The 13,671-nt window shown below is 34.2% G+C and overlaps 1 protein-coding gene across 1 annotated transcript; it reads right to left on the bottom strand.

The window, feature by feature from the left end:
• Positions 1 to 5,476: 5,476 nt before the first annotated feature.
• Positions 5,477 to 11,785, bottom strand: LOC108329716 (elongator complex protein 6). The gene is made up of 5 exons (XM_017564064.2): positions 11,023 to 11,785; positions 10,062 to 10,134; positions 7,495 to 7,691; positions 7,270 to 7,416; positions 5,477 to 5,790 (listed from the first exon to the last, which is right to left on the bottom strand). Exons 1-5 carry the CDS (start codon positions 11,260 to 11,262, stop codon positions 5,665 to 5,667), a joined length of 783 nt encoding a protein of 260 aa, XP_017419553.1. The 5' UTR covers positions 11,263 to 11,785; the 3' UTR covers positions 5,477 to 5,664.
• Between the last annotated feature and the right edge of the window lie 1,886 nt (positions 11,786 to 13,671).

Below are 13,671 nucleotides of genomic sequence, written 5' to 3'. Positions count from 1 at the left end.
TTGGAGTATCTTCGCAGGTACCCCCACTCTCATTGAAGGAAAGACAACGGTCCCAGACGTACAAGAGTAATAAAGCATCATCAACAAGGTTCGTATCTCGGTCCCAAAAAATTATACTAAAACATTTGATTTATAAGTGATAATCAAGTTTTTATTTATATAAAAAAACACAAAAGTTGAAATATTTTAGTTTTTAAACAAATTCATAATATTGGAAGCGTCACGGTTTTATTTTTAGATAATAGAAGAAGAAAAAAAGTATTTCAAATGTACTTTACATCAATTTTTAAAAGATGTGAACCATTGAGTATGGTAAAAATATATTAGATAAACAAATAAAAGTATAATTAGGTTAAGCCTAGTAATAAATAATTCATTAAATAATATTTTAACTAATTTTTTTAATTAAATTATAAAAGATTTGATGCTAAAAAGTGCATCAATGGTCACCCGTTAAGATTATGGTGTCAATTGATATGCATTCAATGCATTATGTTATTAGACTACTTTGTTACAAATGATCAACATGAAAGATAAATTTTAAATTAGAATATTAATTTTTAGGCTTAATAACCTCTTTTGTTCCCAATTGTGTTCGGTTTTATCAATTTGGTCACTAGTTTTAAAAAAGTGTCTACTTAATCCTGACTTAGTAAATTTTGTGTTAACGTTATTCCTTCCGTTAAAAAACACTAACGGTGTTAATGAATTGATGATATGGCAGTATAAATTGGTAACGTGTCAATGAGAGGGTGAGGTGGATTTTACAGTTTAAATTTGGCTGCCACGTCATCACCATCTTCAGAAATCCTAACTTCCATCAAGCACCAAACCTTAGCTGTCGAACCATCCACAATCTTCGCCGTCAACAGCTACGACGCTTCTAACATCATGCACTGCTGCCACCATGAAACATCTTCATTAGACCACCACCAGCGCTACAAAGTCGTCGCAAGGCATCATTCATCACGAGCTCATGCAAGCTGTCGCGACCACCATCTCGCACCCCATCAAACCCGTAAGCTCCGCCACCAATTTTCACCATCACCAAACCTGCATACCAGAAATCACCACACCAAGCAAAACCCTAAATCGCCATGTCGCCGCTATGCAGAGCGAACCTCTCCCTGTAGGATCGTGAACCCAAGTGCGACCTCACCACCGCCACTGCCTCGTGCCATCACCATCGCTACCGCATTGCAAAGCCCACTTCAGGCCGTTGCCGCCGTAAGAATCGCGCCACTCAACGCGAGAACCTGCAACCACCACACCTTCATCACCTTCTCCAAGCCCAAACCTGCAAACCATAAAATCAGAAAAAAAAGCCTCATCCTACGAGATCTGAGTTCGCATCTTCGCACCTCCATCCACTTGAATTCACCGCCTGCAAAAAGGAAAAGACCTCAAATTCGCCAAACATCATCACGTTACCAGTAGCCACCGCAGATGGGAAGGCCGAAACCTAATTCTCGCGAGTTAACGGCGCAGAAGCACTCTTCCCCAATCTGAAACCCTAATTTTTGGATGGGGAAGGGCTGCCACATGGTAAGCCTTCATTTTTGTTTTGCGCGAATTGGGAGTTTGAAAATTGGGAATTTTTCTGAGTTTTTCTGGGTCTTAATCGTGAGGAAGAAGATGATGTTGTTGTTGGTGATTTGGGTGGCGCGAGATTGATGATGGAGGGTAGGTTCAAACTTGGTTGTGCGATTTCCGGCATAGTGGTGACGACTCAGCATGGTGGTGACAACGCGACATTGTTCATGGTGGCGGATGGGTTTCACAGTTGGATAGGGTTTGGACTTCACTATTGCAGCGCGACAAGGTGGTGGTGGCGGATAGGGTTTGGTTGACGGTGGGGAAATTAGGGTTTCTGCTGTTTGAGAAGGCAAAACTAACGTGGTAGGAGGGAATAGGTGGCCCAAAGATTAAAAAAAAATTGAAAAGAAACTACCATATCATCAGACTATTAACTCCGTTTGTTTCTTTTTAACGAAAGAGACAAAGTTGACACAAAATTTCCCAAGTTAGAACCAAGTAGACACTTTTTAAAATCCAAGGACCAAATTGACAAAACCGAGTACAACTGGAGACAAAAGAGGCTATTAAACCTAATTTTTAATTTCAATGCTTTTAGGGACTAACTAAATGGTGAACATGTACATTAAAAAATTTGAAAGACTATAGGCCAAAATACTTATATTCTTGTTAGTTATTGAAAATGCCAAGAACTAGACATCGTTCTAGTGATTGAAAGAAACTAATATAAAAAGTAAAGTGTTTTTCATATATCTCAACCTATCTCAACCTTGTTGTTAAAAAAATTTTAAACTTGATTTAATACTTAAACATTTCAAATATATCATCTTATTAAAAGGCTTTTAAACTCATTTTTATACTTAAACATCCTTTTAAAAATTCAAATTGTTTTAGTTATATAATTCAACGCCCTTTCTTGTATGTTTTTTCTTAAGAGTATTACACAATTGAACTTCATTGATTGAGAAAGACAAATTACTAACAAATGTATCACTTAATATTGATTTCCTTTTTATATGTAATTATACATAATGACTATCTAATAAAATGAAAACACATTTATGGACAAAATAAATCACTTTATAGATTTGTTGGAACCAATATTACCATATTGTGCAACTTCTAATGTTTGAAATCATTCACAATAATTCACTTTTATTTGTAACTTTTAAGGAAACCATACACTTGAAACATACACTCAAAACATATTTACTTATTACCATAGTGTTGTCAAAATGGGTTGTAACCCGTGAGGCAACTCGACCCACCACTAGTTTGAGCCAGGTTGGGTTGAAAAAACTGTAATTTTTTTTTTATGCGGGTTAGTTTTCAACCCGGTTCACTTAGAACCTGGCTCACCAACCCACATAATTTAATTTAATTATTTATTATTTTATGTTTCAATATTATTAGTTAACATTTTTTTTATTATATTATAGATGAGATAAAAAAAACATGTTTCAAGAAAAAAAAATATTATAGATTTATCTATTCAAAACTCTAATATTATAGATAGATAAGTGATACAAAAATTATCAATATTAAAAGCTTATTTGTTCGCCTTTTGTGCTTGCTTTTGGATTACGCTTGGATTGTAAGATTTTTTTTTATTTTGAATTGTCTTTGGAATTTAACATCATTTTAGAGTGAAATTTATTTTGATCTGAATTAAAAAAAATTATATTTTTTTTTATTTTAAAAGAAACTTATAATTAAATGAGTCACTAAACCAACCCGTTTAATCAATCAACCCATAGTGAGTCGAGTCGAGCCGGGTCATCATTATTATAAAATATCTTATGTTCTGTACAATTAACTAATTCTACACGGAACTAATATTTTACGGCAAAAAGAATAGGTAATTCAAGCTATTAAGGAAGCATTGTTAATTAGTTACTACCATCATCATTATTATAACCGTCATATATTCTTAATTTTGTAGACTTAATTTCAGGATTGAACAAAAAATAATTTAATTATACTAAACTAATAGTTAACCGTACTATTTTATAATTAAAAAAACTAATTTATTTTTACTAAAACTAATTATTCTATTTTTTAATTTAGTTTAAAAAAACCAAATCTATTATATTTTCAGTATAGTTAACCGGTCAAAACTGTTTGTAAATTTCTTCCGTCCCTTTCACTTGATTTTTCATTTCGAGTTTGTCCCAAAGAATAGCTCCAACGAAATCTCTACGTAGGCTCAATCATCTTTTGCTTGCAAACTGACTAGTAGTCGATTTCGATCAGGAAGCGTCCTGCATGGTGTACCAGCGTGGCGTTGAGCGTAGCAATGAAGTTGTAAGAAAGAAAAGGATGCAACCACCATGCTCTCTGCATTTAACATGCTCTCTGCATTTGCTTTCAATGGCCATGAAAAATGAAAATTGTAAGAAAGAAAAGGATGCAACCATTTTATAATCACAGATGAAGAAGAGAAAGACATGAAAAGTAACCAACGTGATTAATTGTCATTAATGTTTTCTTATATTTATATTAGATAATCAATTGTATCACACCACAACCAATTATGTTTATGTTACATAACCAATCATGTTTTAGACATGTTATTAAGATTTACATTTTGTATTATTAAATTAAAAAATATTAAAAATAATAAATAAAATAAATTTATTTCACTTTCTACTAATTTTCATTGCGTCGTTATATGCACCTAAACCAAATATAGTATAAATTTTATTTATTACATTTTACCAACTTGATTCTTTGATACCATAAAAAAGCCTATCTATCTAAATGTAGTTAATATGATATTTTTTTACTTGTGGACCAAGTTGACACGAGAGAAAAATCTAATTCATCAATCCATTAATTAGAGTGTACTTTTTCGGTGATCTTATACCCAACGTTGATTTTTCTTTAGCATGTTGATATAATTGATTTTATTACTATAAAAAAAATAAGATACTAGAAAAAATAATATTAAATAAATTTTAGATCAATAAATGTTAAATTCAAGCCTAGACTATACTTTATTTCAGTGAAACAATACTTTGTTAAGATGAACTATACATGGTATTTTGTCGAGATCATCAAGATGACTTCACAGAATATATCGAAATGATCTTCAAAAGATATTCCTGTAATATCTTTGTCGTGTAATATCTCTAAACATGTCTGCTTGTTACTTCTGTTCTAACATGTACCTTTTCATCTACTTAATTTTCTTCTTTCTGCCTCTTCATGTTAGTCTATCAACCTTTGTTTCTATACCCTACAAAGCAAATGCTACACCCTATACCTGACATGTAAAATTCTTATGTTAGTCTCTCATCTAATAACTTCACCGGCTATATCTATCATGCATATGTTTCCCAATTACCAAATCCGCACTACAATATCCGAAGTGATATAAAGATGCTACTAAATGAACGGATCTGTTGTTACATCTCATGTTTAGAACATTCCAAAATAAACTCATTACTTTCCTAAATAATTATTCTGAAATTAAGTACGTTATGTTACAAGATACCTATTTTAAACAAACATACGCGTTTTATATGAACTTCTTCATAAGTAATATGTTATCTTTATACTTCAAAATACGTATTCTAAAATGTACACCCGTACCTTTTGAGGGCTTTGAATTAGTTATTTCGAAACACAAACATTATTATGTATTGACAATTATGTATACTTTTAGGCTTTAAAAAAAGAAGAAAAGGGTGCAAGAGGAAATATAAAAGGCGTAGGAAGTTCATCTGTATTTTGATGTGAAGCAAATTGAAAAGCTTTTAATAAAATGATTCAACTCATGCTCTCCACATTTCCCTTCATAATAAATTTAACTGAATCTTTTTCACGTATCTAATGAAAGCAGGAGATAAGTTAATCTTCGTCTTAAAACTATGCAAATAATTAATATTATTTTATTTAAATCTAACCTTATGCATCCATTTTGAATGTATGGCTAAAATTTACTGCTCCAAGGCTTTCATTACTCATAATACACGATCAAGTGAAAAAAATCATTGACACCAATCAGTGATGCACAAATAAAACCAATAACTCTAAGTGTGTCAATCACCAATTCAAGTATAATCGCATTGGATTCTATCATCTCACAATCGATTAAGTATTGTACCTATCAAGAATCATTGATCATCATTGGATTTTTGTACCAGGATAAAAGCACTCGATGCCATTTTCCTTGATCTTGAAGTGAAAATTGTAACTCTTAATGGCTGTAATTCCATGCTGATGTTGTGTTTCCTTATTTAACACCATCAACTACATATAAAACGAACAATAAACAAAATCAACCACGGTGGATATATGATTTAATCAGAAGTTACAGAGAAGTTTTTATATTAAATCATCATCTAAGAGAAATCCAAGGAATCAACGCAAACAGTAACATGATCTATTAGCAGTTGCAGTGTCACTTATACAACAAAATTCAACAAAGGGGAGATAAACAATAATGGTAGTTATCTCTTTTACATTTAATCAATAAAGATCAGAATGCCTTATTTGAAACTTTGGAGGTACTAAAATGAGAAGCTGGGGAAAATGAATTGTGGGTCAAAACATGATATAGAAGAAAATGTCATTGCGTTTATGGGTCTGCAGATCAACTCTGTAACAAGTGCTCTGCTATATTTTAAGATGAACCTGAAATAGAATAAATTTAAGCTAGGCCTAGCTACAAAACATAAAAATAAGACATTTTTCTTTGACTGAAATACAAAAAGCAACTGTAATGGTTGAAAAGGAGGTGGAACCAAAAGGAGAGGCTGAGTGCAGGAAAAGCACACGTGTGAAGTGGGCAAGCTCAAAATTACGTGGATTTCAGTGTTGACAGAGTACAAATTCTGTTAGAGGAAAGAGAAAGAGTGGAGGAAAAAGAAACTTGACCCATCTCTTTGGGAAATTCTCTCTGTGACTTTCTATTATGGTTGTTTAATTGCTTTTCATTGTATCCTGACCATCCATGGTAGCAGGGAAAGAAAAAATAGAATCTGCCATCAATAAACTTTTCTCTGATATTCCATATTACTCTGTTTATTAACTGTTCTGATACTTTTGTCATAACAGCAACCCTTGGAGCTCCCTCGTATATGGACTGTGACGATTAATCAGAAAGAATAGAAAAGAGAAATCAAATTCAATAAGCAGACTACTTATACCCTGGTGAATTTTTAACACAATACTGCTTTTGTTTGAATTCAGATTCAATTCTTTAACTTAAAAATTGAGAAACTTGAAAAACGTAATCAATAGGTCTATATGAAAAGTTAAGTCATTTGATTTTTACCCAAACACCATAAAGAATTAGAGTAAAATAAGTTCATCATATACACTTGAAAAGACACCTCATGGAGAAAGGGAGTTTAAATATGAGGACTTCTAAGCAGACATTACAAAACGATAAAACTTAAGATAAGGTTTCTTAGTAAAGATCAAACTGAAAACCTTGTAGCAATCCATGTTTTGAAAGCCAAAGGTATCCTATTCTATATTCCATTTCAATAGAAAGGCAGCAGTGGCAGGGTATATTTAATCAAGAAAGTGAAAAAATATAAAATAACAATTCTGTCATAAACTTAGATTACAATGGACAGGAAAACCTATAAGGTGTCGGTGTCAACTCCAAAGGAAGTTAAACGGGTTATTCTCAATAAGATTAAGATCTAGAAAAACTTGGGTCTGTATAAACAGTTTCAGTATGAATTTATTATACTGCAGTGCAGAGTGATACAAGTCTACCTGACCATGCACATCTTTTGCTAAACCAGTGGCCAATGGTTCAGCCTTGACCAAAATGTCAGCACGGTACTCCATCTCTAAGATAACAGCAGTCCTGTCTCCATTCAAATAAATATCTTTATGATCAAGTGCAATCAATGCACAACCCTGTCACACAAACACAGAAATGAAGAACTAAAAACATAGGAATAAGTTTCAAACAAAGAAAAGGTAGTATTATCTTACATATTCTGATGTTAACGTATGGCAATAATGCAGCAAGTTTAAAACATCATCTGAAGAACCATTAGCAGCAACTTCAAGAAAAGATATATCATCTATAATGATAGAGATGGATTTCTTGTCTTGATGTAACAGAGTGATCACTCTTTCAATTTGCTCAAACACAGAAGCAAGCCCATCATGATTGGGTTTTCCTTCCCCTAGGCATCAAAAAAATTTGTTACTCAGGGATGTATATAATCCAACAGACTCTACATTTCTAAATTTCATTAATGTTCCTAAAGCTATGTTTGAATTGATAGATACGTAAGGAGTAGACAGAACCACACAAGGGTCGACATGGAATGGAACTAGTTGTTTTTTCTTATAATTATTAACTTCTTAATCTCATCAGATGAATGGTGTTCACGCAAACTTCACACCTCGCATTATGATCAGTTGCTAATTCAGAATTATGGGATGTAAATGCTTAAATGGAATAGAACTTTCAACACTGCACCAAAATAATGATTTTCACTTGCCATTCTATTGACCCTTAACTACTCTGAGATATTTATCAATACCATGGTCTCTAAAATTTCGTAAAATAATAGAACTGGAAAAATCTTCAGGTATAACATTTTGCTAAATTTTTCCTCTCCTACAATGTTAACCACGGAACTTTTGCTATCAGCAAATAAACCATTAGAAAGAATAGGTCTAGAAGATATCACACCAGTCATTAGATTCCTGTCATGCCTATAGCATGATATATTTGGATATGTTGTCACCAACTTCCATATATCCCTATCAGTATCATTTCTAGGCAGCAACCACCCAATTTCCATCAGTGGATGTTCTCTTTCCTTGATCTAAGGAGAGAATGGATCATCTTGAAATATATAGTCAAGATTAATTAGATTAAAATTAGTGTTATTTCTTCTTCTGGACATCTTCTTTTTTGACTCATTCTTAGCTTCATATAATAAATTGTGAAAACAATCTTTTGCTACTTTTTAATAGCTTGGAAAGTAGACTTTAAACCTAACTCAATCTCACAAAATTGACATAAAAGATGAGGTTTAATCCTACTTATATATTATAATTTGATCATATCTCTATGAAAATGTGGTATTCAACAAATTCCCACCACCAAGGGCTGAACATCTCAAACATGAGAATAGAGATTTATGGATGGATGGATGGTCCAATAATGACACGATAGTAGATGATATAATGACCCAGTATACATTGCTAATATATGTTCTAATCCCATCTTAGAAAGTGGACTTTAAGCTTAACTAAACTTAACAAAACTAGCTCATAAGTCAATATGGGATATTTAACAATCTAACATAATAGTTGACTTGCTAATACATGTTCTAATCCCATCTTAGAAAGTGGACTTTAACTAAACTTAACAAAACCAACTTAAAAGTCAATATGGGATATCTAACAATCTAACATAATAGTTGACTGTATTTACTTTAATCGGATGAATAAAGTATAAACACTCTAATTTCTTTGACAGTTTCAGGCTGAAATTGTTGAATAAAGGATTTTATTAAACTATTGAAGTTTAGAAACACATGAACCAAATTTCAAGTGTCTTCATATGTAAAACACATTGTTGGCTTCTCATCGCTGTTGACTAGCCAAAACACTTTCATATAAGCTCAAATACTTTTCGTATATCATTAATTAACACAACAAATCTTTTGTGCTTCAAACACCGGGCTGCTGATTCATTTTTCTCCATCTAAAATTTAGATCTTTAAATTCTTTCATGTTGAATATGTTTTTCAAACCTTGCTTTTGATTCACTACTACTGAAAGCTACAAAACCTGCATTGTGAATGAGGGGACCCAAACACGGATAAATTCTCAACCTCAAATATATGTCGTGAGATTTACAGTCCATACGTGACTTATAAAGGAAAGTTTTCACTATCTTCATTTACCTGCATATCCTCCCAAACAAGGATAAGAACTAGCTACACACAAGTAGACCACTAAAAAATTCCACTTCTTTTTCATCAATTGTTTACTAACTAATTTGACTACTTCTATATTATCTATAGCCACCTAAACTTCATGCTCCTCTGTTTCTTTTAGTGGAAGTATATTGAGTATCTAAAAGTAAAAATTTGTATTGCTACTACTGACGTCAAAAAGCATCAATAGATTTTAAGAAAATTGTCCAGTTACTGAAGAACATCAAGAATTTCACAATGTGTCTCTGGTTCATACTTTCCATACAACAATCACATATTAATACCGAATTACTCCTTAACTCTCCATTTAAACTTATTTATCCATTCTTGTGCATTTCTTCTATATACATCGCCTAGACATAATTGTAACTCCGTCACCTACTTTAACCATTATAACAATGAAATCAAGTAATCAAGGAGAGTTAGGGAAAGACTCATGAATGACAAACTCATGTAGTTTCTGATCTAAACTTTAAACACAGTACACCAGTAACAATTAAAGACAAACTATTGGAACAAATTCATTCTTGCATCAGTAATCTTTTTCAAACAAACAATGAGAAAAAAGAGCTAAATACCAATAACAAAGTTTCTTACCTGGACACTGAAACATAAGCATAGGAAGGAAAAAGAATCTGCCATTATCTCTTTGAGCAGTTAAGTTGCAACCCTATCACATCACAAGTACCCGTGAACATTGGTAAATACAACCAAGTAAACAACGACATCGTAACAGAGTACAAGAAAACGATATTGACAAACAATATTTTTACCATGGTATTAGTAAGGATCGTTCATCACTGGAAGCAATGATTCAGAAACTTTAGGGCACAGAAGGTGAGTGTTCCTCTCCCAACATGGTTTACTTCATACCTAAAGTGGCATAATCAGGATTCAAAACCTGGACCACTTGATTGAGGGACACAATTTACTACCGCTGTGGTCAACCAATGCTGGTTGACAAACAATTGACTAGCATGTTATGAAACCAAACTACGACGAAAACAAAAGAGCAAACGATCAATTTAGTTTGCGAAATATCACGCGCTATACCAAATTGATTGTTTACTCAAGAAAAAAAGTCCAATACCCAAATTGGTCCTTAGTCTTAGTTCCTACCAGGGAGAAACTTCAAAATAAATCCTCATGCTATCAGTCTATAACTGTAGTCCCTAAAATTATGTTAAAGTATTATTCACAGTACGTTTTTCATTTTTAGATTAAACTAAGTGACAAATTGCACTTTCACAAACCTTTCTTTCAGTTTATAGTTCTCAGGGCATGGTCTATACCTTCAAGGACCAGTTTCAAGTATCCACCAAAAATAAAGATAGACAGACTGGCACTGTCATAGTGCCTCCGGCACTACAGTCGTTGAAAATGCAATTAGCTAATAACAGAATCAAATGCATCCAATGTGAAATGAATATTTAGCCACCTTATCAATAGCAAAAGCAATTTCACCACCAAATCAACAGTAAGAAACGTACATAAATACAAGATTACAGTACCCATGAAAAAAAGAGAGCATATATGTATAGAGAGAGAAGGGAAATACGAGCTTTCGGAGGACGCGATCGTAGTGGGAGAAAGGATGAGAAAAAGCGAGGAAGAGAACGGCGGAAGAAGGGTGAGAAGAGAAGGAGCGTTTGAGGATGTGGTGAAGAACGAAAGCGGCGCTTGTGTCAACACAGTCCTCCACAAGCACGAAGCGACCACACAGAGGCCATGGCTTCGCGTCGTCATTAATGTGAAGCCCCAGCGATTCGTCCAGAAGGTTCCAATTTTTCTGCTCCATCTTCTGCTTCTTCTGCTTTCAGGTCACCGTTTATGAAACTTCCAATCCGACTGCGTCCGGCATGACCCGAATAATCAACGGTTTTTTTCTTCTCGTTTTCTCGGCCCAAAAACCCGAACCATTAGTTAGGACTTTTGCGTCCTGCACCACCTTAATTGCAACCGGCAACCCCGTAGCAAAATTAAAAAGACAAAAATCCCTTTGAGTTCGTTTTTACCACCTGACCTATTCTTCCCCCATTCTCCTTCACTGCGGCTGCCGTAAACCATGTGCCGCTGTAAACAGTGTGTTGCATCTCCGCAGTCGATCTGTCGTTGCCATAATACCCCCGGTCGTCGATGGCAATCAGCTCAACTTCCCTTGCTCCCGGCTAACGCCCACGTGGGTGAACCTGACGCGGTACCGCGGTAAGATTTCCGGAGTGGTTATTCCGAAAAGTGTCGAAGTAGTCATTGCAGAGTACTACTTTCACTGCTGCGAATCTCGTATTCGAATTAAAAACCCATGCTTCGGAAATTTCATTCACTATCGTGTCGGACTCATTGAAACAAAAGAAAACTCCATTTATTTATTCATACTATCTTAATTTATCAATCCAAAATTATTTAAATTTAAGTTTAATATCTATTTTAATTTCTATATTTATCATTTTTTTCTCGAATTCTTTTGCAGTTAAAGTAGTTTTTTTATATGAAATTAAAAAAATTGTTCAATTTGATATTTTTGCTAATGTGTCTAAATTGCTAAGTGTGTAGAATTCACTCAAAAAAAACAAAATGAGTTATCACGTAATAAAGCTAAACTCACACAAGAAAAACAAAATGAGCTATCACGTAATAGAGCTCAGTTCACAGTGACTGACTTATGATTTAGTGGGATGGTGGTTGGCTTCTGATTTGAATTGGGTTGTGAATGAGGAGAAGATGGTTGGCACAAGAATCTAAACTATGTTTTGGGTTTTCTGAATGTTTGTGGTCCGATTGTCGTGAAGTCAGTGGTGAAGGCACGAAAGTCCGATGATGGATTGTGGCTGATTCTGATTTCGATAGGTTTTTGTGATTTAATGGAAAGCGATTTGAGAGTTTCACTCCTTATACATAATTTTGAGTCATCAATGGAGGTTGAACGAGTTTAATGATGGTGCGATTTGGGATTTTGCAGATTTTCATGGAAGAGACGCGATTTTGCGAATTGAGAGTTAATCGCGAATTGGGTTTTTGCAATTTGTGTTGATGATGGTGCGATAGGAAGATGATGAAGGCTACACAACCTACTACGATGAAGGATCTCAGTTTCGATTTAAGGGTTGAATGCGATATGTGTGAGTTAGGGTTCTAGTTCGAAAAGGTTCGTGATTGTTAAGCGAACTAGGGTTGATCTTCGAAGGAGATTTGAGAATTTTGGGTTTCCTACAGGTTCAATGGTTTTGTGATTTTTGGGGTTTCACTTTAGAGGTTCTCGCGAAGATGAAGTTCTTTGGTTCGCGATGAAGAAGATGAAGTTCTTTGATCATGGTTCACACAGTGCTTGTGCGAGGATGGAGATGCAAGTATGGCGATTGCTAATTGCGAAACTCACGATGGTCCAACGACATGAAAAAGATGGTGGCTTGAGTGTGGTGCACATTTGGGGAAGATGGTGATGACATGACGAGATGATGATGTGAGCCCGCCATTATGAGCTCTATTGCATGACAACTCATTTCGTTTTTCTTACGCGGACTCTATGTCGTTAGCAATTTAGACACATTCAACAAAAAAGACTAAATTGAACAAATTTTACAAAAAAAAAAATTGAACGTCGAAAATTCTCGAGAATCACTTTGAACATAAAAAAAAAAAATCAATGATTACTTTAAACAAAAATAATAAATATAGGAACCAAAATAGGTATTAAGTCTTAAATGACACTCAACGCAACTAACTTGGCACTCAACCCGAGCGCCACTAAAAAAGTGGCGCTCAGCGCATCTAATCTGGTGCTCAATGATGACTTGCTCGCCCAGTGAGCTACTCTCTTCGCCCAGCGAGAGCACAAACAAAGAGTTTCCTCAACCCAGCAAGAAAGCTCGTCCAACCTCTGAACCTCACTACCAGGAGTGGTGCGAATACTCAAGGGAAATCTAGGCGCGATATTCTAGTACCAATAGTGATGCAAATACACAAGGAAAGTCTAGGCGTGATAGTCTAGTATTAGGAATGGTGCAAATACTCAAAAGAAATATGGACACGATAGTCTAATACTGAAGAGAAATCTAGTACAAAAATTGGTGCGAATATCCAAGAAAAATCTAGGGGCGATAATCTAATACCAAGAGTGATATGAATACTCAAACCAAGAGTACTAAAAATACTTATTTGTAATATTGTGAAGATTATAATAAAACAGAGTAGGTCAATTAAAGTGAAT

Source organism: Vigna angularis, chromosome 2 (genome assembly GCF_016808095.1).
Source record: "Vigna angularis cultivar LongXiaoDou No.4 chromosome 2, ASM1680809v1, whole genome shotgun sequence".
Classification (NCBI taxonomy): domain Eukaryota; kingdom Viridiplantae; phylum Streptophyta; class Magnoliopsida; order Fabales; family Fabaceae; genus Vigna; species Vigna angularis.
This window is presented reverse-complemented; position numbering and strand designations above follow the sequence as displayed.